Source organism: Podarcis cretensis (genome assembly GCF_951804945.1).
Source record: "Podarcis cretensis genome assembly, chromosome: 16".
In the NCBI taxonomy this organism is placed as follows: Eukaryota; Metazoa; Chordata; class Lepidosauria; order Squamata; family Lacertidae; genus Podarcis; species Podarcis cretensis.
The window spans coordinates 4,296,807-4,322,302 of NC_137186.1; the positions used below are offsets into that span (position 1 = coordinate 4,296,807).

At 49.6% G+C, this 25,496-nt stretch overlaps 1 protein-coding gene across 4 annotated transcripts in view; it reads left to right on the forward strand.

Moving 5' to 3' along the window:
- Window positions 1–25,496, forward strand: part of SETDB1 (SET domain bifurcated histone lysine methyltransferase 1) — a 39,182-nt gene that overhangs the window by 4,424 nt on the left and 9,262 nt on the right. For 2 of the 4 annotated variants that reach the window (XM_079957917.1, XM_079957914.1), the window contains exons 2-16: window positions 1,966–2,188; window positions 4,792–4,955; window positions 6,036–6,073; window positions 7,411–7,507; window positions 8,694–8,822; window positions 10,654–10,855; window positions 13,058–13,131; window positions 14,443–14,648; window positions 15,184–15,313; window positions 15,600–15,741; window positions 16,654–16,818; window positions 18,200–18,802; window positions 20,213–20,329; window positions 21,883–22,052; window positions 24,695–25,269. In XM_079957917.1, the coding sequence (XP_079814043.1) occupies window positions 1,974–2,188; window positions 4,792–4,955; window positions 6,036–6,073; window positions 7,411–7,507; window positions 8,694–8,822; window positions 10,654–10,855; window positions 13,058–13,131; window positions 14,443–14,648; window positions 15,184–15,313; window positions 15,600–15,741; window positions 16,654–16,818; window positions 18,200–18,802; window positions 20,213–20,329; window positions 21,883–22,052; window positions 24,695–25,269 (3,027 nt within the window). In that variant the 5' untranslated portion in view covers window positions 1,966–1,973. The remainder of the gene's footprint in view (window positions 1–1,965; window positions 2,189–4,791; window positions 4,956–6,035; window positions 6,074–7,410; window positions 7,508–8,693; window positions 8,823–10,653; window positions 10,856–13,057; window positions 13,132–14,442; window positions 14,649–15,183; window positions 15,314–15,599; window positions 15,742–16,653; window positions 16,819–18,199; window positions 18,803–20,212; window positions 20,330–21,882; window positions 22,053–24,694; window positions 25,270–25,496) is intronic. The other 2 variants (XM_079957916.1, XM_079957915.1) reach the window with 2 other exon arrangements.

Sequence of the window (25,496 nt, forward strand, 5' to 3'; positions counted from 1 at the left end):
TGAATCTTCCGATTCGCTGGAGAGGCTCATGGAATCTCTCGGGCCACTGTCATCTTCTCCTACGCTGCCCTCAGATTCTTCCCCTTCGCTCTCCATCTCCCCTCTTCCCTGTGCTTCTGCTCCTGAACCCCTGACACATACGCTTTAGCGTACAGACTCCGCTAACCCAGAAATATTACCTTGGGTTAAGAACTTTGCTTCAGGATAAGAACAGAAATCGTGCTGTGGCGGCGCAGCCGCAGCGGGAGGCCCCATTAGCTAAAGTGGTGCTTCACGTTAAGAACAGTTTCAGGTTAAGAACAGACCTCCAAAATGAATTTAGTCCTTAACCCGAAGTACCACTGTAATAATAATTTATTATTTATACCCTGCCCATCTGGCTGGGTTTCCCCAGCCACTCTGGGCGGCTTCCAACAAAATATTAAAATACAGTGGTCTGTTAAACATTAAAAGCTTCCCTAAACAGGGCTGCCTTCAGATGTCTTCTAAAAGTCTGCTAGTTGTTTTTCTCTTTGACATCTGGTGGGAGGGTGTTCCACAGGGTGGGTGCCACTACTGAGAAGGCCCTCTGCCTGGTTCCCTGTAGCTTTGCTTCTCGCAGTGAGGGAACCGCCAGAAGGCCCTCGGTGCTGGACCTCAGTGTCCGGGCAGAACGATGGGGGTGGAGATGCTCCTTCAGGTATAAATAAATAAACATGTTAAAGCTATGTTAAACAGACAATGGAGAATGCTATGGAAAGCGATTTTGTTCCCCAACTGTGAAGAAGCACACAAGTAGTGATGACTGCCAGCTTGGACGGCTTGAAAAGTGAATGGGACAAATTCATGCCGAATAAGGTTATCCGTAGCTACTAGCTACAGCGGCTGTGCTTCACTCCATTGTTGCAGGCAATATGCTTCTGAATACCAGTGGTTGGGAATTGCAAGTGGGGAGAGTGTTCTTGTCCTAAGGCCCTGCTTGTTGGGTTCCCAGAGGAATTACCGTATTTTTTGCTCTATAAGACTCACTTTTTCCCTCCTAAAAGTAAGGGGAAATGTGTGTTCGTCTTATGGAGCGAATGCAGGCTGCGCAGCTATCCCAGAAGCCAGAACAGCAAGAGGGATTGCTGCTTTCACTGCACAGCGATCCCTCTTGCTGTTCTGGCTTCTGAGATTCAGAATATTTTTTTTCTTGTTTTCCTCCTCCAAAAAGTAGGTGTGTCTTGTGGCCTGGTGCGTCTTATAGAGTGAAAAATACGGTAAGTTGGCTGCTGTGCGAATAGGATGCTGGACTTGATGGGGTTTTGGCCTGGTCCAGCAGCCTGGCTCTTCTGACATTCTCACTGCCTGATTGGGTCAGGAGAGGAGATACAACATACACACAGAGAAGCTGCACATAGCCTGATGCCAGCAGGTTGAGTTACAGTAGTTTGGTTTGTGATGGCTTTACATACCGTTCGAAATAAGTCGATGAGATTCCATTTGGCCTGGTTTCATTGTGTATGGCTGGTTTATAGTTCATAAACACCTTCAGGAGGCACCATTTGCCCGAGAAGCAAAGTACTGTATTTTTTGCTCTATAGGACTCACTTTTCCCCTCCTAAAAAGTAAGGGGAAATGTGTGTGCGTCTTATGGAGCGAATGCAGGCTGCGCAGCTATCCCAGAAGCCAGAACAGCAAGAGGGATCACTGCTTTCACTGCGCAGCGATCCCTCTTGCTATTCTGGCTTCTGAGATTCAGAATATTTTTTTCTTGTTTTCCTCCTCCAAAAACTAGGTGCGTCTTGTGGTCTGGTGCGTCTTATAGAGCGAAAAATACGGTATATGAGTTTATTAAATATAAACATACATGCTTTTCTCTTCAGATGGTTGGCAGTGTTTTAAACTGAATGCTTCTGGGAACAATGTAGGGAAGAGGAGGGGAAGGGCTGAACAATGTTTTGGGTGCCCCATGTCTGAACACTTCCTTCTTTTGAACAACCTCAGTTTCTGCCATGATGGCAGAGTCCCCAGAGATGGAGCTGCAGCGAGAGGTGCTGGAGGAACTAGGGATCTCCCTGGAGGATCTCAAGCAGCTGATCGATGAGGAGCTGGAGAAATCGGAGCGCATCGCGCAGCGGAAGAGGCAACTGGAGGGCGTGGCGGAGAGCGTGAAGCAGAAGGAGGACGAAGTGGCCCGGGTGGACATTCTCCTGGACAACGCTGTGAAGTAAGTTGCAAGCCGGGGTGCGGAGGCATGAAACGTCCCCCCAGTTTAGGTTTGGTTCGATTGCTACATAATGCTTGCATTTCCTGTGTAAAGCTTCTGCCGTTGAATACTTGACCCTCCTGTGCAGGACAGTCTCTGAAGCAGAAATGGCTAACCTCTGGCCCTCCAGATGTTGCTCAGTTGCAGCTCCCAGCATTCCTGACTTTTGGACATGCTGAGGGGAGCTGAGGTCCCATTTTCTCCCCCCATTTTATGCTCATCGTTTTCTTGAGTTTTTGTTTCCTATTGTGCCCTGTGTCCAGGGCAGCTGTTTACCAGCTCCTTCTGGTATGCAGGATGAGACCCTACCTGCCTGCAGACTGTCTCGCCAGAGTGGTGCATGGTTATCTCCTGCTTGGGCTACTGCAATGCGCTCTATGTGGGGCTACCTTTGAAGGTGACCCAGAAACTACAACTAATCCAGAATGCGGCAGCTAGACTGGTGACTGGGAGTGGCTGCCGAGACCGCATAACACCGGTCTTGAAAGACCTACATTGGCTCCCAGTACGTTTCTGAGCACAATTCAAAGTGTTGGTGCTGACCTTTAAAGCCCTAAATGGCCTCAGTCCAGTAGACCTGAAGGAGCATCTCCACCTCCATCGTTCTGCCCGGACACTGAGGTCCAGCGCCGAGGGCCTTCTGGCAGTTCCCTCACTGTGAGAGGCCAAGTTACAGGAAGCCAGGCAGAGGGCCTTCTCAGTGGTGGCACCTGCCCTGTGGAACACCCTCCCACCAGATGTCCAAGAGAACAACAACTACCAGACTTTTAGAAGACATCTGAAGGCAGCCCTGTTTAGGGAAGCTTTTAATGTTTGATGTATTACAGTATTTTAATATTTTTTTGGAATGCCGCCCAGAGTGGCTGGGGAAGCCCAGCCAGATGGGCGGGGTTTAAATTATTTATTTATTTATTTATTTTGCCAATGTTTTCTTAACTTAGTTTTCAGGCAAGGGTGTTGTTTTGTTAGATGCTCATTAGCTCAGTTGGCTGGAGCACGGGGCTGATAACGCCAAGGTTGCAGGCCTGATCTCCGTGACGGACAGCTGCCTATTCCTTCATTGCGGGGTTTTGGATCAGACGATCCCCAGGTCCCTTCCACCGCTATGATTCTGTGGTGCCTTTTTGATCATAGTTGGAGTATTAGTTTTAAGTGTGTGGCAGGCCGCCTTGAGGGCATCTTGGTTTGGAGTAAAGTGGGGTGTCAGAAAACCTCCGCAAACCTAAAACATTTGTGAGAAGGTTCTGTGTTTCCTTGACAAGCTGGTTCTCCCGTAATAGCTTATTTGTTTGTTTGTTTATTGAATTTATATCTCACCTTGAGGTGGTGTACATAGTTTCCCCCCATCTCATTGAATTCCCCTCAACAACCCTGTAATAATAATAATAATAATAATAATAATAATAATAATAATAATAATTTATTATTTGTACCCCGCCCATCTGGCTGGGTCTCTCCAGCCACTCTGGGCGGCTTCCAACAAAGATGAAAAATACACTAAAATGTCACATATTAAAAACTTTCCTGAACAGGGCTGCCTTCAGATGTCTTCTGAATGTCAGGTAGTTGTTTATCACTTTGACATCTGATGGGAGGTAGTTACAGGTAGGTAGCCGTGTTGGTCTGCCGTAGTCGAAACAAAATACAAAAAAATCCTTCCAGTAGCACCTTAGAGACCAACTAAATTTGTTATTGGTATGATATTTTGTGTGCATGCACGCTTCTTCAGATACACTGAAACAGAAGTCACCAGACCCTTATATATAGGGAGAGGGTAGAGAGGGGTATTACTCAGAAGGGTGGTGGGAATGGGTGATTGGCTGATAGGTGTGGTAAACCTGTTGACGGCTGTTAATGACTGCAATTGGTCTTCTTCTTCTTTGGCGATCCCTTGTAGCCGAGTAAGATTGTCTTCCATAAACACGGTTTTAACAGTGAGTCCGTAAGTGACTGTGGAGGCCAATTCTGGATCCACACGTCCTTCCACAGTGGGGACATTGGTTTCCGGGCAGGAGCTGATCACGGTGTGGATTTGCCAAGCGTGCCTTCCTCCTAGCACGTTTCTAGCACGTGCTAGAATTGGTCTTACAGGAAAAAGCAAAGGGTGAGATGGCTAAAAATAGCTTTATCGTGTATTCTGTAAGGTAGGTTGGGCTGTGAGGCAGTGACCCCTCCGCCCAGATCACACCCAGTGAGCTCCATGGCTGAGTGAGGATTCGAACCCTCGTCTTCCAAACTATAGTCTGACACTCCAACACACTGATTTCTCCAGTGTGGGCTAGTGGTTAAGAGCGGTAATCTCGTAATCTGATGAACCGGGTTCATGTCTCCGCTCCTCCACATGCAGCTGCTGGGTGACCTTGGGCCAGTCACACTTCTCTGAAGTCTCTCAGCCCCACTCACCTCACAGAGTGTTTGTGGTGGGGGAGGAAGGGAAAGGAGAATGTTAGCCGCTTTGAGACTCCTTCGGGTAGGGATAAAGCGGGATATCAAATCCAAACTCTTCTTCCTCTCTCTCTCTCTCTCTCTCTCTCTCTCTCTCTCTCCTCTTGCTATCCCAACAGGGCTGTGGGTGAATGTGAAGTTCTAGTCAAGGACATATATGCGAACCTGGGCCTGGAGTATCTGGAGACTGACTCGGAGGAGGACGATGCTGCATCCAGGCCCATGGAAGTGATCGAGATCCCTGATGAGGACGACGACGACGACGTCATGAGCATCGATTCTGGTTAGCCGCCTAGTGGAGTCAAGCAAGAAAGACCAGGTGTTGGGGATCTTTGGTCCTCCAACTGTTGCTGATCTACTGACTCTCATTAGCCTTAGCTATGCTTGGAAGGCTAAGGATGATGGGAGTTGTAGTCCAGCAGCATCTGGAGGACCTGAGGCTCTTCTGATGCCTTATATGCATATAGGGAAACCTGGGAAGGGAGCCCATCTAGGAGAAGGATCCTAAACCTCTGCTGTCTTGCGGGATATCTTTGGGAGAAGAAAAGACTAAGGCATAGACCCATCACAAATCCAGAGACGGTAGGATGGCACCTTGTAGCGCCTCCTCCTGGCAACTCCTGCAGCCAAGCTGGTGCCAAATGTATTGCTCTGCTTGCTTTTGGACCACATCAGCGAGGCTGAGGAGTGGGGGGCTTGTCTGAGCAGTCCAGGACCTCCTGAGACATTGCCCAGGCTTGCGTCCCAGGGCTTAGGTGCTGCTAATGCATTGGTTTGACTTCATCCACAGAGGTACACTCCACTGTCTCTTGAGACCGATGGAAGCCAACAATATATGCATAGATAAACAAAGCATTTTTAGTTCACTATTCAGCCGATAAAGGCTCCCAGACCAGCTTGCAACAATTTGTAAAAAGACATCCTCTGCCCCAAGGCTGACAATGTAAATAACACAGCACTAAAGGGAAACGGAATGGGGAGGGGGGAGGATGTACACTGAAAAATCAGGTGCATATTCCCCCTCACACACAATACAGTGGTACCTCGGGTTACAGACGCTTCAGGTTACATACGCTTCAGGTTACAAACTCCGCTAACCCAGAAATAGTACCTCGAGTTAAGAACTTTGCTTCAGGATAAGAACAGAAACCATGCGGTGGCAGCAGGAGGCCCCATTAGCTAAAGTGCTGCTTCAGGTTAAGACACGGTTTCAGGTTAAGAACGGACCTCCAGAACGAATTAAGTTCTTAACCCGAGGTACCACTGTAATTGATTATAACTCATCTGAAATGGGTGGCAGGCTTATAGATACTTCCTAGAAGTAAGGGCTTTTTTTTACATCTAAACTTTTTTTTAATTACAGCAGATGCAAGTAACAAAATGGCGAAGGATCAGAAGTTGGTGAGTTTTTTGGGTGGTGGGAAATCACTTGAGTATCAAGATCTTATAGATAAATGTTTTCCTGCACCCTGCCCAGCTTCAGCAGGTGGCCTCAGGGCCTGGGGCCCCAATCCTGGGAACTGAAGGTTTCAGCACTCCTTTGTTCAAGGGAGAGGCATGTGCGTTCACAAAAGGGGAGGTGACTGGGTTTGATGACTGGTTGAGCCTTACTGTGCTGATTTCCACCAGCTTTCACTCCTTGCCACTGGGTGCTTTTCCGTTTGCTGCCTGGGAGCAGGGAGAATTAGCTGGGTGGGTGGGGAAATTGCCAGGGGAAGGGGGTCACCTTGAACATGAGCAGCAAGCTATGTCTGTAACTATGCCACATTTCAAGGGCATTGCTGGCTCAGTTGATTAGAGCAGCGTGCTGATAATGCCAAGGTTGCAGGTTGGGTCCTTGTAGGAGATAGCTGTGTATTCCAGCATTGCAAGGGGGTTGGACTAGATCAAAGCTTTCCAGACTTTTCAAGTTGGTGGCACACTTTTTGGACATGTGTCATTCTGTGACACAGTAATTCAGGTTTGCATCCTTTTGCCACACAGTAATTCAGGTTGGCATCCTTTCGCAACACGGTAATTCAGGTTTGCATCCTTTCGCGACGCAGCACCGTATTTTTCGCTCTATAAGACGCACCAGACCACAAGACGCACCTAGTTTTTGGAGGAGGAAAACAAGAAAAAAAATATTCTGAATCTCAGAAGCCAGAACAGCAAGAGGGATCGCTGCGCAGTGAAAGCAGCAATCCCTCTTGCTGTTCTGGCTTCTGGGATAGCTGCGCAGCCTGCATTCGCTCCATAAGACGCACACACATTTCCCCTTATTTTTTAGGAGGGAAAAAGTGAATCTTGTAGAGCAAAAAATATGGTAATTCAGTTTTGCATCATTTCGTGACACAGTAATTCAGTTTTGCATCATTTTGCGACACAGTGATTCAGTTTTACTAGCAAACTGTAGGTTAAACCAAGCCTCTCCAGCCCCAGGAGAAGTGCAGGGAGAGTTCGTGCGGCACGCATACACACTGCAGCCAACACACTTAACGTGTCACGACGCACAGTTTGGAAAACTCTGGAGTAGATCAATTTCAGGCTCCCCTTCCAGCTCCACTGACTCCCAAGAGCACCCCCCGCCTCAGCTCTGCTAGTCCAAAAAGGGCCCTCCTGTTCTCCTTCTATGGCCAACCAAGCATGGCGGACCGAGAGAAGCTCACCTCTTGGGTTGAGTCCTGTGCTTGTTTTGTTCTCCTGGGAAAAAATTAAAAAGGAGGTACTTAAGAGATGCCTGTCCCTTCTGTCTGCAGCTTCGGGAAGCCATGGCTGCAATGAGGAAATCTGCGCAGGATGTTCAGAAATTCATGGACGCCGTGAACAAGAAGGATGGCCTGGATTCCTACAGGGGTAGTTGTGCGCGAAAAAATATCAGTGGTCCAATATGTAAGCTGGCTTCAGCTTTGCAGCCCGCCTGCTAACATTTTTCAGGGCTACATTTTTATCTGTGTACACTGGGGTGGTCAGTCCTCTGGAGTCCACTTGCCAGTGTGTGTGTGTGGCTAAAGGGAACCTTGTGATTGGTTTGCATCCATGGCATATACTGGCCAGAAGATATGATTCAGATCCGGATTTGGCTTTTTGTCAGGGGGGAGGCCTCAGTCTAGGGCACTTCGTAGGTTGCAGGACTGTTATTATTATTATTTATTGAATTTATATACCGCCCTGTACCCAGGGATCTCAGGGCGGTTCACAGAATAAAATCAATATATAAAACCACATAATATAATACAGCTCTGCTTACGACTGGTGACACAAATCCAAATGCACAAGGAATGTTGCATAGAAGAACTGCCAATCTGGGTATAAAACAGCAGCGTTTTTTTTTTTAGTAAATAATGGGGTACAACCAGAAATGCTCAAGCAGTTATTGTCAAGTTCCTGGCAGTAACTTCTCTCTCTCTCTCGCAATCTGTCTTCAACTTTCTTATCTTTGGCCAGAACTGGAGCAAGGTCATACCTCCAGAGAGCACTGAAGCCTGAGAAATTTCAGAAGGATAGCTGCAGAGACAAGGGTAGACATAATAATTTTGGGATGAATGAAGAAGCAATCACTTAACATTCTCTAGTGTTCTGTTGGCAGTTCTGTGAGCATGAACAAGATGCTTCTGGGTGAGGACCTGCAAAATTGCAAATACAGTCGTACCTTGGAACCTGAACACCTTGCGAGTCGAACGTTTTGGCTCCCGAACGCTGCAAACCCGGAAGTGAGTGTTCTGGTTTGCAAACGTTCTTTGGAACCCGAATGTTCGACACAGCTTCCGATTGGCTGCAGGAGATTCATGCAGCCAATCGGAAGCTGCGCCTTGGTTTCTGAACGTTTTGGAAGTCAAACGGACTTCCGGAACGGATTCCACTTGACTTCCAAGGTACCACTGTAGATCCAGAGGCTTTTTGACCCTGATCCACACAGTCGCAGAGCAGACCTCCAGGTCGCGTGGCAGAGCATCCCATAATGACAGCAGTGACGGATCTGGAGCACGAGGGTCTAAAGGAAACGGTTCTCATGTATCCTTCCCCCTCTGCCTGTTTGCAGGATCGCAGCAGGTGAGTCCCGGCTGCGAGCTCACCCATGATGGAGACCTGTCCGTCGGAGACCGCGTCCTGGGGAAGAAGCGGACAAAGACCTGGCACAAGGGCACCCTGATCGCCATCCAGACTGTGGGTGAGTGCGCCAGCCTGCTGGCCAAAGGATCGCACTGTTTTATTTACTTAGAGCTTGCCTCTCATGTGCACTCGCCACTAAGCGATGTGCAAGGGTGTGCTGCGGAAACAGAAATCGATAACACCAGAATTCAGTTTAAATGTTTCCTGGGATATATTAGGAAGGTCTTCAGTAGGCACCGAAAGTTCAACAGGGAGAGTGGGCCTGCCTGATCTCAGCTGGAATATATACCGTATTTTTCGCTCTATAGGATGCACTTTTCCCCCTCCAAATTTAAGTGGAAATGTGTGTGCGTCCTGTGGAGCGAATGCAGGCTCCTTGGCTTCAGGGATAGCCACCTGAAGCCTCTGGAGCGCAGCGCAAGTTCCCGCTGCACTCCGGAGGCTTCGGGTTCCTTTTGCTGAAGCCAGGAGAGCAAGACTCTCCTGGCTTCAGCAGAGAGGGAGAGCTGCGCAGCGCCCCTTCAGCCAAGCGGGAGGAGAAATGGAAGGGGCTCTGTTTCTCCTGCTGCTTCGCTGAAGGGGCGCTGAGCAGAGAGGGGGAGATTTTTTTTTTCTTGTTCTCCCCCTCTAAAACAAGGTGCATCCTATGGTCGGGTGCGTCCGTTAGAGCGAAAAATACGGTAACTACAGGTGAGGCGGGCAGGTGTTGGTGAGGCTTGCCTGAGACGGTGTTTGGGGGCACTGCTGATCAGCTGATTGTCGGATCTGCAGAAGTTCCTTTCTCTTCAAAATGCAGGGCAAAACAGCATTTGGAGAGGGTGTTCTGAAAACCGTTGAGGTAGCAAAAAAAGGGGGGGGGGGCGGATGATTGACAGATGGGAGGCAATTCAGCTGTCAGGATTGGCCCAGGATTGGCAGGACAGGTGCTGGTATGGATACCACATAATGCCTGTTCTGCAATCTCGATCTTTTTAGGGCGGCAGCAACTACACTTTGGAACTCCCAGCCTTTTGATGCTTTCTGTCTACTCTCTTCAGCAAGCATCCTTGTTTAGACAACCTACCCAGAAGTTTAGAAATCTGATGTGCACGTTTTAATCTGTTTTCAGTCTTTTTGAAAGTCTTAAATTATCGCTGTTATCTTTTGTTATTGCTAATCCCATACCATCTGTTTTTGTAAACGGCTTTGAGGTTGCATTTTTAAACAGCCGAGCGCTGTGTGTATTTTTTTGAAATAAGGAAAGAAGCGAGGGGTTTGGGGGGAAGAGAGCCATCTGGGGGTCTGTCTACTTGAATAGCAAAGGATCTTGCGCCCCCCAATAACTGCCACCTCACTTCTAATACTCTTCCCCCACAAAATAGCTTAGGTTAAAAATTGACCCCTATTTGTAATGACCGGCTGGAATGGGAAAAAGTTGGGAGCTGCACGGCCAGGGAAAAAACAATGCTGTCCAGGGTTGTAAAGACTGCGGAGAGAATAATTGGGTGCACTCTTCCCACCTTGGATCAAATCTATGCTTCCAGGTGCCGTAAGAAAGCTGCAGAGATAGCGCAGGATAGTGCGCACCCCGGAAATGATCTCTTCCAGCTTCTGCCTTCTGGAAGAAGGTCCAGGGTTATAAAGACCAGGACTAGCCGCCTGAGAAACACTTTCTACCCAAATGCAATTCTGGTTTTAAATGCAGTATAAGGAGTCTCTATAGGAGTATATTGTATTTTAAAATGGGGTTTCGGAGTTTTTAGGGGGTTTTGAATGTCTTATGTAGATTTTTCAATTTCATTGTTCTGAATGTCACAATGACAGTAAAGATATCGTATCATATCGTAAAGTTGCGAGCCAGGGTCGCCCCATTTTTCAGCCACCGTCCCTCCCCTTTCGCCCTTTCCCAGGCCCTGGGAAGAAATACAAGGTGAAGTTCGACAACAAAGGGAAGAGCCTTCTCTCGGGGAACCACATCGCCTACGACTACCATCCTTCGGCCGACAAGCTCCATGTCGGGAGCCGGGTGGTGGCTAAGTACAAGGACGGCAACCAGATGTGGCTCTACGCTGGGATCGTGGCCGAGACGCCCAACGTCAAGAACAAGATGAGGTCTGAGGGGTGGGTGGGTCAGAGCGTGTTACCTTTCCCTTTTTATTGTCAAGAAACCATTGCAGTTCTTTCCGGCCAGTTAACACATGAATGTGCATCATTGCTTCCGACATACAGTGGTACCTCGGGATGCGAACGGGATCCATTCCGGAGTCCCGTTCGCATCTCGAAGCAAACGTAACCCATTTTGCGCGTGTGCGGGTCACGTTTCAGTGCTTCTGTGCATGCACATGACGTCATTTTGACAGTCTGCGCATGCGCATGCGGCGAAACCCAGAAGTAACGCACTCCGTTACTTCCGGGTCGCCACGGAGCGCAATCTGAAAATGCTTAACCCGAAGCGTATTCATCCTGAGGTCTGACTGTATTCATTTAGAGAAGCAGGACCAAAGCGTGAGACAGGCCAGCAACAGCGGAGAACTTTTTCCTTTAAGCCCAAGGGCCACGTTCTCTTCTGGGCAGTTTTGTGGGGGCCACTTGCCAGAGCATCGGGAGGGGCCAGAGGCAACTGCAGAAAACATCTTTGTTCAGGCCAGCCCCTCCAGACACGTAAAAGTTCTCAGGTTTTTTAAAAAAGTTTGCTGTTGAATGTTTCAGCGACCTGCTTTTAACTGAATTTTTAATCCCCTATTTTGCCTTATTTTTGTGTAAAAAACAGCTCTGAGGTTTCATTACAGGCAAGTGGAATGTAGATTTTCATTAGTGGGTGGAGCAATGTGAATAAGTGGGCGGAGCAAAGTATGTCTGATTTTACCTTTTTTGCACGGTAGACTAGTTCCTACACTTTGGAACTCCCTGCCTATTGACAGCAGGCCGGCCCTTTCCTTGTGCTCCTGTTTGGCGCCTGCTAAAAACATGTTTGTTCAGACAAGCCTGCCCTGATGTTTAGAAAGTTTGATGAAAGTTTTAACCCGTTTTCAGTCTTAAATGATTGCTGTTAATTTTCCTTACTGAAAATTTTTCTTGCTTTATCTCTTTTGTAAACCACTTTGAGATTTTTACAGTCAAGCAGTCTAAAAAAAAATTATGAAATAAATGAAATAGATAATACAGTTGTTCCTTGGTTCTTGAACGGAATCCGTTCGACTTCCAGAAACGTTCGAAAACCAAGGCACGGCTTCCGATTGGCTGCAGGAAGCCTCCTGCAGCCAATCAGAAGTTGTGTCAGACGTTCGGGTTCCAAAGAACGTTCGCAAACCGGAACACTCACTTCCAGGTTTGCAGTGTTCGGGAGCCAAAAGGTTTGAGTCACAAGGTGTTTGAAAACCAAGGTACGACTGTACACTCTCACACCTTCTAGCCTGCATCCAGAGAAGCGAGCGACACAAAGTTCAAGGATACATTTCCAGGCAGGCAGAATTACTCGAAGAGAGGAATCAGGCCTAGGGAGATTCTGCAAGGAACAGAGACATAGCTGTCAACTTACAGATTTGAAAATAAGGGACCAGCAGCCTCGAAAATAAGGGATCAGCAGCCAAAATAAGGGATCAACAATTACTTTGATAAAATACATTTTTTGTTGCATGCAAATGGCTTTAGATACCTATTAGGTCCATAAATCACCATATAGCATATATTCAACACAAAAAAACAGCAACAATTTTTTGTTGACAAAGGACAGCTGGACATAGAAAGGGCCCCATTACCTTCAGTAGCTTATTTAAGGGACATCATCCATAAGGGACAGCAGCGGGACATGGCGCTGGGATAAGGGACTGCCCCGCCAAATAAGGGACGCTTGACAGCTATGAACAGAGAGAGAAGCTAAGCTAGGGTTGGGCTAGGCGTTAATGTGCAAATAGGGACCCCTGTCACTCACCCTAACCTTGTGAAGTGGGCAGAAGTTCACTCTGGATTGCCAGAGGTAGATCTCCCAGGTGGTTTGTCTTAACTTGCATAGCAGTATGGGTGTGTGGTTTTTTGGTTATGGAAGGATTTGCGATCACCCTGTTCCCCTAACACTTATTTCTTTCCAAAAATGCATCTATCACTTGACTGTAAACAAACAAAACAAAACCAGCAACAGCAAAAATACTTGGACGTGGTTTGCAAAAAGGAATAAAATAATGAAATGACCAGTAAGAGGAAAAATGGATAAAGACAACTATTTAAAGCATCAAAGGAAAGAAATTGTGCTAGAATCCTTGGGACTGAGTCCTGCTGTTTAACTGTGCGCTTCCTCCCCCCTTCCCTCCCTCCCAGGTTCCTCATCTTCTTCGATGATGGTTACGCCTCCTACGTCGTCCAGCCAGAGCTCTACCTGATCTGCAGGCCTCGTGAGTTTTTTGTTTCAGTCCGATTGTTCATTTATCTAAACAGGTGTCTCTTCTGCCTTCTGAGGGTGTGAGGCTTTTCTCCTCTTTTTACAAAAACTGTGTGTGTAGAGGGAGATGGCAGTTAACTGAAACAGCAGCATTACAGTAAGGGAAAGACGGTAGCAGCTTTGCATCCCTAAAGTTTGCTAGGCAACTCAAAGCAACTTACAACTGTTTCAGCAAAAAAACAAGCACATACAGTACACTAAAACCAGCATTATTATATATATGTGTATGTGTGTGTGTATACACACACACATATATACACATATACATATATACACACCCACACCCCATTCAGTGCTTTTTTCTGGGGGGACGCGGGGGTACGCATACCCCTAAACATTTTGTGAATCTTAAGTCAATATGAATAGGAAAGTGAGAGTACCCCTAACATTTTTTTAGGGGGGAAAAGCACTGCTCCCATGTATATACACACAGTGGTACCTTGGTTGTCAAATGTAATCTGTTCCGGAAGACCGTTGACTTCCGAAACATTTGACAACCAAGGCGCAAAGGGCGGGCGGCAATTTCAATTGAGAAAATTGGAAAACATGCAGCGGAAGCGTTTACTTGTGTGTGTGTGTGTGTGTGTGTGTGTGTGTGTGTATGTGTATAGATATAGATGGCATTAAAACATCCAAACTACACAACAAGGCCACAGATCAGGGTATCTGAGAGCCAGTGTGGTGTAGTGGTTAAGAGCGGTAGTCTCGTAATCTGGGGAACCGGGTTCACGTTTCCGCTCCTCCACATGCAGCTGCTGGGTGACCTTGGGCCATTCACACTTCTCTGAAGTCCTCAGCCCCACTCACCTCACAGAGTGTTTCTTGTGGGGGAGGAAGGGAAAAGGAGATTGTTCGCCGCTTTGAGACTCCTTTGGGTAGCGATAAAGCGGGATATCAAATCCAAACTTCTTCTTCTTCTTTTTGAAGTACAACTCCCATCATTCCCTGCAGGACCACTGGTCAGGGATAATGGGAATTGTAGTCCAAAAAGATCTGGGGAACCAAGTTTGGGAAACCTGGCCATATAGATAATTAAAAGCCAAAGGCCTGATGAAAAATGAGGTTTTTTGCCTGGCACCTAAAGACATGCAATGATGATGCCAGGCGAGAGCCTCCCTTTCTAAGTTGCTTTGTGTGGATGATAAAGCTGGAAAAGCAAGAGAAGTATTTTGAAAAGTGTTCCGTGCGGGAAAAATTCCTTTTTTAAATACCTTCCTTTAAAAAATAATAAAAAAAAGGAATCCGTGTGTTTTCCTTCCACCAGTCAAGAAGTCGTGGGAGGACATAGAAGACATCTCATGCCGCGATTTCATTGAGGAGTACGTCACGGCGTACCCGAACCGGCCGATGGTCTTGCTCAAGAGCGGCCAGCTGATCAAAACCGAGTGGGAGGGGACCTGGTGGAAGTCCCGTGTGGAAGAAGTCGACGGGAGCCTGGTGAAAATCCTCTTCCTGGTAGGATCCGCTAAGGTATCGCTCACCCTTCCTTGCCTGCTTTGGATTCTCTCTGTCTGTCGGAATACAAGGGGGGTCCGCTGCCCTTTCCGCGTCTTTCCCAGGACGCGAGATTCGTTGCGCCTGCTCCCCTACAGGACAGGGAGGTGAACAGCAGTAGGAACCCAGCGATTGCAAGAGACAAGTGCTGAACTGCTGGGCCTTTGGGGGGGATGTACAAACTCCCCCTGCAGGACAGGAGGATGTAGCGCACCAGAAGCCCAGCGTGACCAAGAGATGGATGCTGGGGCGGGTGTTTGTGTACATACCTCCCCCTACAGATCAGGAGGGTACATAGCACAGGAAGTCCAGTGTGACCAAAAGATTAGTGCTGTACCACTGGACTGTGTGTGTGTTTGTGTTGACACACTCCCCCTGCAGGACAGGAGGGTGTACGGCACCAGAAGCCCAGTGTGACCAAGAGTGCTAAACTTGTATGTGTGCATTAAACCCTTGACCCTCCCTGACGGAACTGAGCCACGGTGCCTTTTTGCTCTCCCTGCACTGCCAGGATGACAAGCGCTGTGAATGGATCTACCGGGGATCCACCCGCCTGGAGCCGATGTTCAGCATGAAGACCTCCACCGCTTCCACCCTGGAGAAAAAGCAAGGAGGGCAAATGAGGACTCGCCCCAACGTCGGTAAAGCCATCCGCCTCCTGTCTTTCTGAGCGCCATTCTGAGAATTGCCCGTGACCCGCGTTGTCGGGAATGAGGAGGGGAGATAACGCAAGGGGAAGGGTGTCCTTTAAGTTCGTTAAATTTGTGCACCCCTTCCCCAAAGCAATTTGCAACCATACCAGAAAAAGAATATAATGAGCACGGACCCACATTTTGGGACACAGCTGTGTCAAATCGACTTGCCCGCCTCTGTCTCCAAGCTCCTCTCCCGTCCTAAACTTTTCTTTCTCTCTCTCTCTCCCGCCAGGGGCCGTCCGGAGCAAAGGGCCGGTCGTGCAGTACACGCACGACTTAACGGGGACCAGCTCACAGTTCAAGCCCGTGGAACCTCCTCCGCCAATGCCTGTTGTGATGTCCCAGCCGGTTTCTCCCCAGTTCATTGATGTGGAGTAAGTCGCTGAGGATTGCTCCGCGATGGGGAGCCTGGGAGGGTTATCGCTTGCTCTGTTCGCCGGCGGGCAAAGTGGCATCGCTCCAAGGTCTGCAGGCTAGCAGTCTTGGGTTTGGTGTGTTCAGCTAAAAGCATAGCTGTCAGCCGTCCCTTATTTGGTGGGAAACTCCCTTATCCCAGCGCCGTTTCCCGCTGCTGTCCCGGATTGATGATGTCCCTTAAATTTCCCGGGTTTCAAAGGAAGCAGCTGGCCAGGGAGGAGGGAGGCTCCAACTGTGTTGCTTGGCTGCGTTGCTCACCCAATGAGGAGTCTGAGAACGACTGGGGGGTGGAGCTTGCATGCCTTGTGCCATTCAAATCGGCCGCGTTGCCTGGGGACTCGCCTTTGCTCAGCGCTTCCCAGCGGAGAGGTGACGGTGGTTTTCCTTGCTGCATCCCCTTTGCCGGGTTGCTGCGCTGTGGGAACCACTGCTTGAGGCTTTGTTTGGCTGCTGGCTGGGCTTTCTGCCTTTGGCTCGGAGGGGCCCAGAAGTCGAACATACCTGTGCCCCTTGGGAAATCCCTTATTTTGGCTGCTGGTCCCTTATTTTCGAGGCTGCTGGTCCCTTATTTTCAAATCTGTAAGTTGACAGCTATGAGCTAAAAGGCTAAAGTCACAAATGATGAGGGCAGCCTTTCCACTTGAGACCCTGGGGAGCCACCAGTCCTTGGAACGGATGATGCTGGTCTTCCCCTACAACCCTGGACTCCAAATCCCATCATCCACAACAACTGCTCGCACTTGCTGGGAATGATGGGCGTTGGACTCCTAGGACAGAAACAATTGCTGGCGTACTCCAGCCATTTCTGCCTCCTTCCTTAACCTTGGGAGTTTTGTACTGAATCTCTCGCCCTCCTCCTTTCGGCGCAGAAGCCTCGAGAGCCAGCTCGCTCAGGCCAAGAAGCAGCAGGTGGCGAAGAAGAGCACTTCGTTCTTGCGTCCCGGTTCGGTGGGATCGGGGCCACCCTCCCCTACCTGCCCCATCCTGAGCGAAACGCCTCCCGTGGGCAAGACGGGCGTGACCCAGCAGTTCCGGTGAGTGTCAGAGTTCTGAAACCACACGCAGCAGTGAACGTAAATAGCCGTATCGCCATCTCTTGCTGGTCCTGTCTACTCCATGGCAACTCTGCCAGCCTCTGTGCATTGGGTGGGCAGGGCAGGGGGAACAAGAAAGTCTAAAGCTGGAAGCCTACTTTTTATTAATCCCCACGACGGGGTGAGCTCCCACTGCTCTGCCCCAGCCCCTGCCAACCTAGCAGTTTGAAAGCACACTGGCGCAAGTAGATAAATAGGTACCATTGTGGCGGGAAGGTAGACGGCGTTTCTGTGCGCTCTGGTTTCCGTCACGGTGTTCTGTTGCTCCAGTAGCAGTTTAGTCCTGCTGGCCACATGACCCAGAAAACTGTCTGTGGACAAACGTCAGCTCCCTCGGCCTGAAAGTGAGATGAGCTCCGCAACCTCATAGTTGCCTTTGACAGGACTTAACTGTCCAGGGGCCCTTTACCTTTACCCTTTTCGTACAAACAAACCCAGAAAAATCCACTTACCAGAGGCAAAAGTGGGATGGGCATACATACCGTTAGCATCCTTTCATCTTCTCAAATCCACCCCCCTCTTGTCTCCAGCCTCAGAGGTAGACAGAGACTTACAGAACAATCCTGAGTATAGGAAACCAGTTTAAGTTAAGTTGGTGTAAGTTACTGCTGTTCCGTACTCCGTTCAGGAGACAGACTGAGCCTGGCAAAGAGAAAACAAGCCATCAAAGTGGACTTTGACTTAGCATCATCATCAGCCAGTGTGGTGTAGTGGTTAAGGGTGGTAGACTCATAATCTGGTGAACCAGGTTCGCTTCCCTGCTCCTCCACATGCAGCTGCGGCGCTCATCTCGCTTTATTGGCCGAGGGAGCCGGTGTACAGCTTCTGGGTCATGTGGCCAGCATGACTAAGTTGCTTCTGGCGAACCAGAGCAGCGCACGGAAACGCCGTTTACCTTCCCGCCGGAGCGGTACCTATTTATCTACTTGCACTTGGACGTGCTTTCGAACTGCGAGGTTGGCAGGAGCAGGGACCGAGCAACGGGAGCTCACCCCGTCATTGCGGGGATTCAAACCACCGACCTTCTGATTGGCAAGCCCAAGAGGCTCAGTGGTTAACCGACAGCGCCACCCGCTTCCCTCTGAGACTCCTTAGTGTAGTGATAAAGCGGGATATCAAATCCAAATCCAAACAGCAGAATAGAAGTGCAGCAAAATGAGTAACTCTGCTTTGTGCAGGCCAACGGAGGCTGAAAAGCGGGGGGCATCAGTGGTACCCTGCGAGTGAGTGTGGGTGGGTGGATCCTGCCCCAGCTGCACCCGTTGTGCTCACTGCCAGTCCCCCTCTCTCCCCAACCCCACCCCAATTCTCTCCCCGGAAGGTTCTCGGGCGCCCAGCCCTCCACCAGCCCCACCCCGCAGTTCTACGGCATGATGGACCGGGTGCCCAACGACCCCACCTACCGGGCTCCCGTGGAGAAGCTCTTCTACCTGCCCCACGTCTGCAACTACACCTGCCTCTCCCGGACGCGCCCCTTCCAGACCGACCAGCACCGCAGCCGGAACCCCCTCCTGGTCCCACTGCTGTACGACTTCCGCCGCATGACGGCCCGCCGGCGGATCAACCGCAAGACGGGCTTCCACGTCATCTACAAGACGCCTTGCGGGCTGTGCCTGCGCAGCATGGCGGAGGTGGAGCGCTACCTCTTCGAGACGAACTGCGACTTCCTCTTCCTGGAGATGTTCTGCCTGGACCCCTACGTCCTGGTGGACCGCAAGTTCCAGCCCTACAAGCCCTTCTACTACATCCCCGACATCACCATGGGGAAGGAGGACGTCCCCCTCTCCTGCGTCAACGAGATCGACAACACCGCCCCGCCCCAGGTGGCCTACAGCAAGGAGCGCATCCCCGGAAAGGGGGTCTACATCAACACCGGCGCTGATTTCCTGGTGGGCTGCGACTGCGAGGACGGGTGCCGGGATAAGTGAGCGGCTTCCTCTTCTCCCCCAAACCGGCTGGTGGGTGGGAAGGACCCTGTTTCAGCTGGAGGGCCCTGCAGTTATTTGCAGCAATGACTTGTTCTGCGTGGGGGTTGTGTTCCTGACCCCCACGTGTGTAATCCCATCCCGCCCCCCTTCCAGCCAACTTCCGAGGACGGCGCTATACGTGCACACCAGTTGGAGGCACCTAGTTGTTGCCTGTGCACTGGCACCTTGGTTTCCGAACAGAATGCATCCCAGGAGTCCATTCGACTTCCGGAACCATTCGAAAACCAAAGCGCGGCTTCTGCAGGGAACATCCTGCAGCCAATCAGAAGCTGCGCTGGGCATTTGGCTTCAGAAAATCATTTGGAAACCGGAACACTCACTTCTGGGTTTTGATCATTCGGGAGCCAATTTGTTTAGGAGCCAAGGCATTTGGCTTCCAAGATACGGCTGCATTTGTTTATTTATATGCTGCTCAGTGGTGTGTGTGTTTTTAAGACCATAAGCAGTTTAGAAAGAGAATAGAATAATGAAATTGTTGGTTAAAAACAAGTCTTAGAAATATTCAAAAGATAAAAATCAGCAAAAAAGAACAACCAAGAACAAATCAAAACGTACATCAGTTGGCATAGCTCAGCCAGGTCAATCTCAACGTCGTGTGTTCAAGCCCCACCTAGATTTCTGCATTGCAGGGGGCTGGACTGGATGACCCCCAGGGTCCCTTCCAACTCTACAATTCTAGGAACGGAAGGCAAGTGAATGGCTGCTGTAGGTGCTGCCAACTGCTGAGAATCACAGATGAGGAGAGTCCTGTTCTGCGTGGCCGAATGGGCTTTTGTCTAAACAGAAATTTTAGTTGTCGCAGCAAAGGTTACATCACAGCCGCCTGCCTGATATCAATAGTCGGGGAGTTCCAGCGGGCAGGTGCTGCTAAAAGATCGGTTTCTAACAAATGCGGAGCGGGTATTATGTAGTAGCACCTGGTGGCAGTGGGGGGGAATACCGGTAATTATGATTGGGTTCGTTTGTTGCTTGTAATATATTGATTTATTTATTTCAGTTAATTTGGAGAGTTTCTGCCCTGCTCTTCAGCTTCAAAGGCTCCCAGGGAGACTTATGTGCCATCCGTTAAAAAGATGGCAATCTCTGCCCGCAGGCTTACAGTCTAAATAAAGACCCGACACGCAACGGAAAAGGGATGGAAGGATGGGGGGGGGGGAAACAGAATTGAACTTGGGTGCCAATTCTTAAAATAGCTGTTCTGGGCGTGTTCTCCAGCTGAACGGGAGGTGGGATTGCAAACCGCTCTGGGGCTGCTGTGCAGAGACCCCTGGGGCGCTCTCTGGCCTTGCAGCCAGGGGTTTGGTTTCCTGACTTGAGCCCCACACTTCCCCCCTCCTCCTCGACAGGTCCAAATGCGCTTGCCACCAGCTCACGATCCAAGCGACCGCCTGCACCCCGGGGGGCCAGACCAACCCAAACGCCGGGTTCCAGTACAAGAGACTGGAAGAATGCCTCCCCACAGGGTAAGCTTTTTGTTGTTGTTGTTGAGTCGTTTAGTCGTTTCCACCTCTTCGTGACCCCCTGGACCAGAGCACGCCAGGCACTCCTGTCTTCCACTGCCTCCCGCAGTTTGCTCAAACTCATGTTGGTCGCTTCGAGAACACTGTCCCACCATCTCGTCCTCTGTCGTCCCCTTCTCCTTGTGCCCTCCATCTTTCCCAACATCAGGGTCTTTTCCAGGGAGTCTTCTCTTCTCATGAGGCGGCCAAAGTACTGGAGCCTCAGCTTCAGGATCTGTCCTTCCAGTGAGCACTCAGGGCTGATTTCCTTCAGAATGGATACGTTTGATCTTCTTGCAGTCCATGGGACTCTCCAGAGTCTCCTCCAGCACCAGAATTCAAAAACTTCCATTCTTCGGCGATCAGCCTTCTTGATGGTCCAGCTCTCACTTCCATACATCACTACTGGGAAAACCAGAGCTTTAGCTATAGGGACCTTTGTTGGCAACGTGATGCCCTGCTCTGCTGCCCGACCAGAGGAGGGCAGCCAGGATTGCAAGTGGTTTTGGGAAGCCCTAGTTGTATGAGAAACAGCATCTTTTTTAACCTGGAGAGGAGTAGCGTAAGAGGGGAGGATGGGAAGCCATCCCCAGAGGTCCGAAAGGCTGCTGAGAATATGGAGGGGACTTGTCTTTTGTTGTTCCAGAAGGAGGAACCCGGAACCACAAGGGGAGGGAATTCCTGGGGTGCAAATTTTGGGCAGACATTGTATGCTTGTTTGTGTGCTCCCATGATGGTTCCTGATTCTCCTCCGCCTTGCCTGATGAGCGCAGGACATGGTTCCAGCATCCCTGACCGACGGTAGCTTGATATCTGCTTAAATACCTCCGGCGAAAGAGGACTAGATCAGGAGTACTGACCTACCTGGACCAAGTGGCCTGACTTGAGTACGAGGCAGCTTCCTGCCTCTGGGAACATTGCCATCCCTTGTTACCAAGAAAGGTGAAGCAGGCACACTCTCTGGGCCTGACGAGGAAGTCCGTTCAGTGCTGGACTCCAAACCAGCTTTCACTCAGAAGCATGAGGACTAGAATCTTTCTTTCTTTTTAGAGGAAGGGCTGTAGCACAGTTGCGGAGAACCAGCCTTGCCTGCAGAAGGTCCCAGACCCCATTCCTAGGGTTTATAGGTAGGGCCAGGAATGCCCCCTGCCTGAATCTCTGCAGAGCTGGGTCGACACTAGAGCATGGGCAGGCAAACTAAGGCCCGGGGGCTGGATCCGACCCAATCGCCTTCTAAATCCAGCCCTCGGATGGTCCAGGAATCAGCGTGTTTTTACATGAGTAGAAGTGTGCTTTTATTTAAAATGCATCTCTGGGTTATTTCTGGGGCATAGGAATTCGTTCATTTTTTTCTTCAAAATATAGTCCGGCCCCCCACAAGGTCTGTGGGACATTGGACCGGCCCCCTGCTGAAAAGATGGGTGAGGCAGGCGCACTCTCTGGGCCCATCAAGCAGCCCTTTCCAGTGCTTGACTCTCCCTGCATCTTCTCCCCTCTTCTTCCCGGGCCTCTGCCAGCGTCTACGAGTGCAACAAGCGCTGCAAGTGCAATCGGAACATGTGCACGAACCGCCTGGTGCAACACGGCCTGCAAGTCCGGCTGCAGCTCTTCAAGACGCAGAACAAGGGCTGGGGCATCCGCTGCCTGGACGACATCGCCAGGGGCTCCTTCGTCTGCATCTACGCAGGTACAGGGCGCCAGGCCTGGGGCCTCTGCCTCTCCATCTGCGGGGCAGCCGCCCCAAAGAGCAGCGTTGATGTGCCAAAGGAACTGGGATTAAGCAAGGCTGCTGCATGTAGACATAGCGCCAAACCATGGTTGAAACAAGCTGTGGCTCACAAGCTAACAGCACCCTATGGCTTCAAATTGTGGTTCCCTGGCAGAAAACAAACCATGGTTCAAATGAGTCACAATTAGGCTAAACAAACCATGGTTCAAGTGAGCCACACTTTGGCTAAACAAACCATGGTTCAAATGAGCCACACTTCAGCTAAACAAACCATGGTTCAAATGAGTCACAATTAGGCTAAACAAACCATGGTTCAAATAAACAATTAGCCACAATTAGGCTAAACAAACCATAGTTCAAATAAACAATTAGGCTAAACAAACCATGGTTCAAGTGAGCCACACTTTTGCTAAACAAACCATGGTTCAAATGAGCCACACTTCAGCTAAACAAACCATGGTTCAAATGAGCCACACTTGGGCTAAACAAACCATGGTTCAAATGAGCCACACTTGGGCTAAACAAACCATGGTTCAAGTGAGCCACACTTCAGCTAAACAAACCATGGTTCAAATGAGCCACACTTCAGCTAAACAAACCATGGTTCAAATAAACCTCACCTGGGCTAAGCAAACCATGGTTTAGTGTTAACGTGCAAACCACATTGTTGGTGGCCATTGCTGCCTCCTGCCTTCCATAGTTTAACTTTGCACTGCATGAAAAGAAATCCTTTCTTTTATTTGTCCCGAATCTTCCAATACTCAGCTTCATTGGACATCCAGAAGTTTTAGTGTTCCTCACCCTTCATATTTTACTGATTTTCAGATATAGCAGGTCTGAAGAAACAATAAGCGTAATGCCAACCCTCGTCCCGAAGTACAGAGATAGTGTTAAAGAATAGTACACTGGAATGCAGATGCTGTACATGAGAAGAAATCAAACAGATGTCTCATTCCAGTGTCCCATGAGAAGCAAGCATGTGAAATAAATTGAGCATAGTCAATAAAATTAAACCACCTTGTATAGGAAGCTCCGCATCTTCTTCCAGTACAGAGATTCTGTTAGTTTATCCGTAAGAATGATGCTCGTGTCTGTGACAGTGCTTCAAAAAGGTCTGTATTAAGAGTTCTCCAGTGTCTGGCTATAACAAGTTCAGGAGCAGCAAACAGCTGAACAATAAGGTATTTATTAGACAGATCTGGAGCTCTTAGAAAGTAAACCAATTTTCGGATCAGGAGAGACAGGCGGTTTGGTGATCAGGTGTCGTAAGCGAGGCAAGAAAAAGCTTTCCCCATTCTGTGCGTACTTTTATAAACATCCTATTTTCAGCTTTATAAACTTTGTATAAACTCGTAAGCTCACAATTAGCTAGTCCCGCTGTACATCGGGGAGGGCTGTGTGGAGAGAGTCTCTTCCTTTAAATTCCTAGGAGTTTATCTGAATGAAGACCTTACTTGGAAAATAAATACAATCCAGGTGGTTAAGAAAGCCCAACAGAGACTCCATCTCCTCAGAATATTGCGAAAGGAACAATGTCAATCAACATTTGATGATCTCCTTCTACCGGTCCATAATAGAAATTGTCCTTTCATACTGCATCACGGTGTGGGACGCTGGTTTGACACCAACTGATAGGAAGTGTCTACAGAGGGTGGGGAATACAGCACAAGATATTATGGGTTGTCCCATGAATCTGCTGGATGAAATAGCGGAAGAACGTGGCCTCAGGACAGTGAGGAAAATTCTCAGGGATGATTCACACCCTGGCCGGGACTTTCTTGATCTCCTGCCCTTGGGCAGAAGATATAGAAGCAGTATTAGTCGCACCAACAGGGTAAAGAACAGCTTCTATCCATGGGATGCTGAATGAAAAGATAACAACAGGGCAACTGACTTTTGGATTTGGTGAGTGTGCGTCAGTAAACGAGGGGAATTAAGACTAAGAGAGCTGAGTGTGGGGGGGTGCTCCTGTAATCTCACTGTACACAAGTTGTTTTGTTGTTTAGTCGTTTAGTCGTGTCTGACTCTTTGTGGTTTGTGCACGCCAGGCACTCCTGTCTTCCACTGCCTCCCGCAGTTTGGTCAAACTCATGTTTGTAGCTTCGAGAACACTGTCCCACCATCTCGTCCTCTGCCGTCCCCTTCTCCTTGTGCCCTCCATCTTTCCCAACATCAGGGTCTTTTCTCTTCTCATGAGGTGGCCAAAGTCTTGGAGCCTCAGCTTCAGGATCTGTCCTTCCAGTGAGCACTCAGGGCTGATTTCCTTCAGAATGGAGAGGTTGGATCTTCTTGCAGTCCATGGGACTCTCAAGAGTCTCCTCCAGCACAGAATTCAAAAGCATCAATTCTTCGGCGATCAGCCTTCTTTATGGTCCAGCTCTCACTTCCATATATCACTACTGGGAAAACCAGAGCTTTAACTATACAGAACTTATACAAGTTGTACAAGTGACAATAAAGTATTTCAATTTCAATAGTATTTCAATTTCAATTAAGGGGAGTGTCATGAGTTTGTAAAGGTTTATGTTTCCTAGCCGAGAGCTGAGGGTCTCTCTCTTTTTCTCCCCCTCCCCACTGTTTCTCTCCTTGCTGCCCCACAGGTAAAATCCTGACAGACGACTTTGCCGACAAGGAGGGCCTGGAGATGGGCGACGAATACTTTGCCAACCTGGACCACATTGAGAGCGTGGAGAACTCGAAGGAGGGCTACGAAAGCGAGGCCAAGTGCTCTTCGGACAGCAGCGGCGTCAACCTGAAGGACGACGAGGACGAGAACTCGGGCTCGGAGGAGCAGGAGGAGTCCAACGATGAGAGCTCAGATGACAACTTCTGCAAGGATGAGGACTTCAGCACCAGCTCGGTCTGGCGCAGCTACGCCACCCGGCGCCAGACGCGGGGCCAGCGGGAGAACGGCGTCTCCGAGACGGCTTCCAAGGATTCGGGCCTGGCCCGGCAGGCCAGCCACGAAGAGGCCACCCACTGCAAGCCCCCCCTCTCGGAGGAGACCACCAAGAACAAGGTGGCCTCCTGGCTCAGCTCCAACGCCGACGGCTTCCAGGACAACGACAGCCGCTCCTCGTTTCGCACGCATGAGGCAAAGGCCGAGCCACCGGACGGCGAGAAGGCAGCGCCGGGAGGCCGGGACGATTTCGGGATGGAGGTGAAGAAGAAAGAGGTACGGTTCCTCTCGAGGAAATGGCCCCTGCGGCGTTCGTGGATAGATTTTTGGTGGCCCTCTCTGTCGTGTTTGGAAACACATGGCCTACACCCGTAATTTCTGCATCGCAGGGGGTTTTCCTCAGGGGTCAGCAAACTTTTTCAGCAGGGGGCTGGTTCACAGTCTCTCAGACCTTGGTGGGGGCAGCGGACTATATTTTGCAATGCAGGCCAACTCTTATTAAA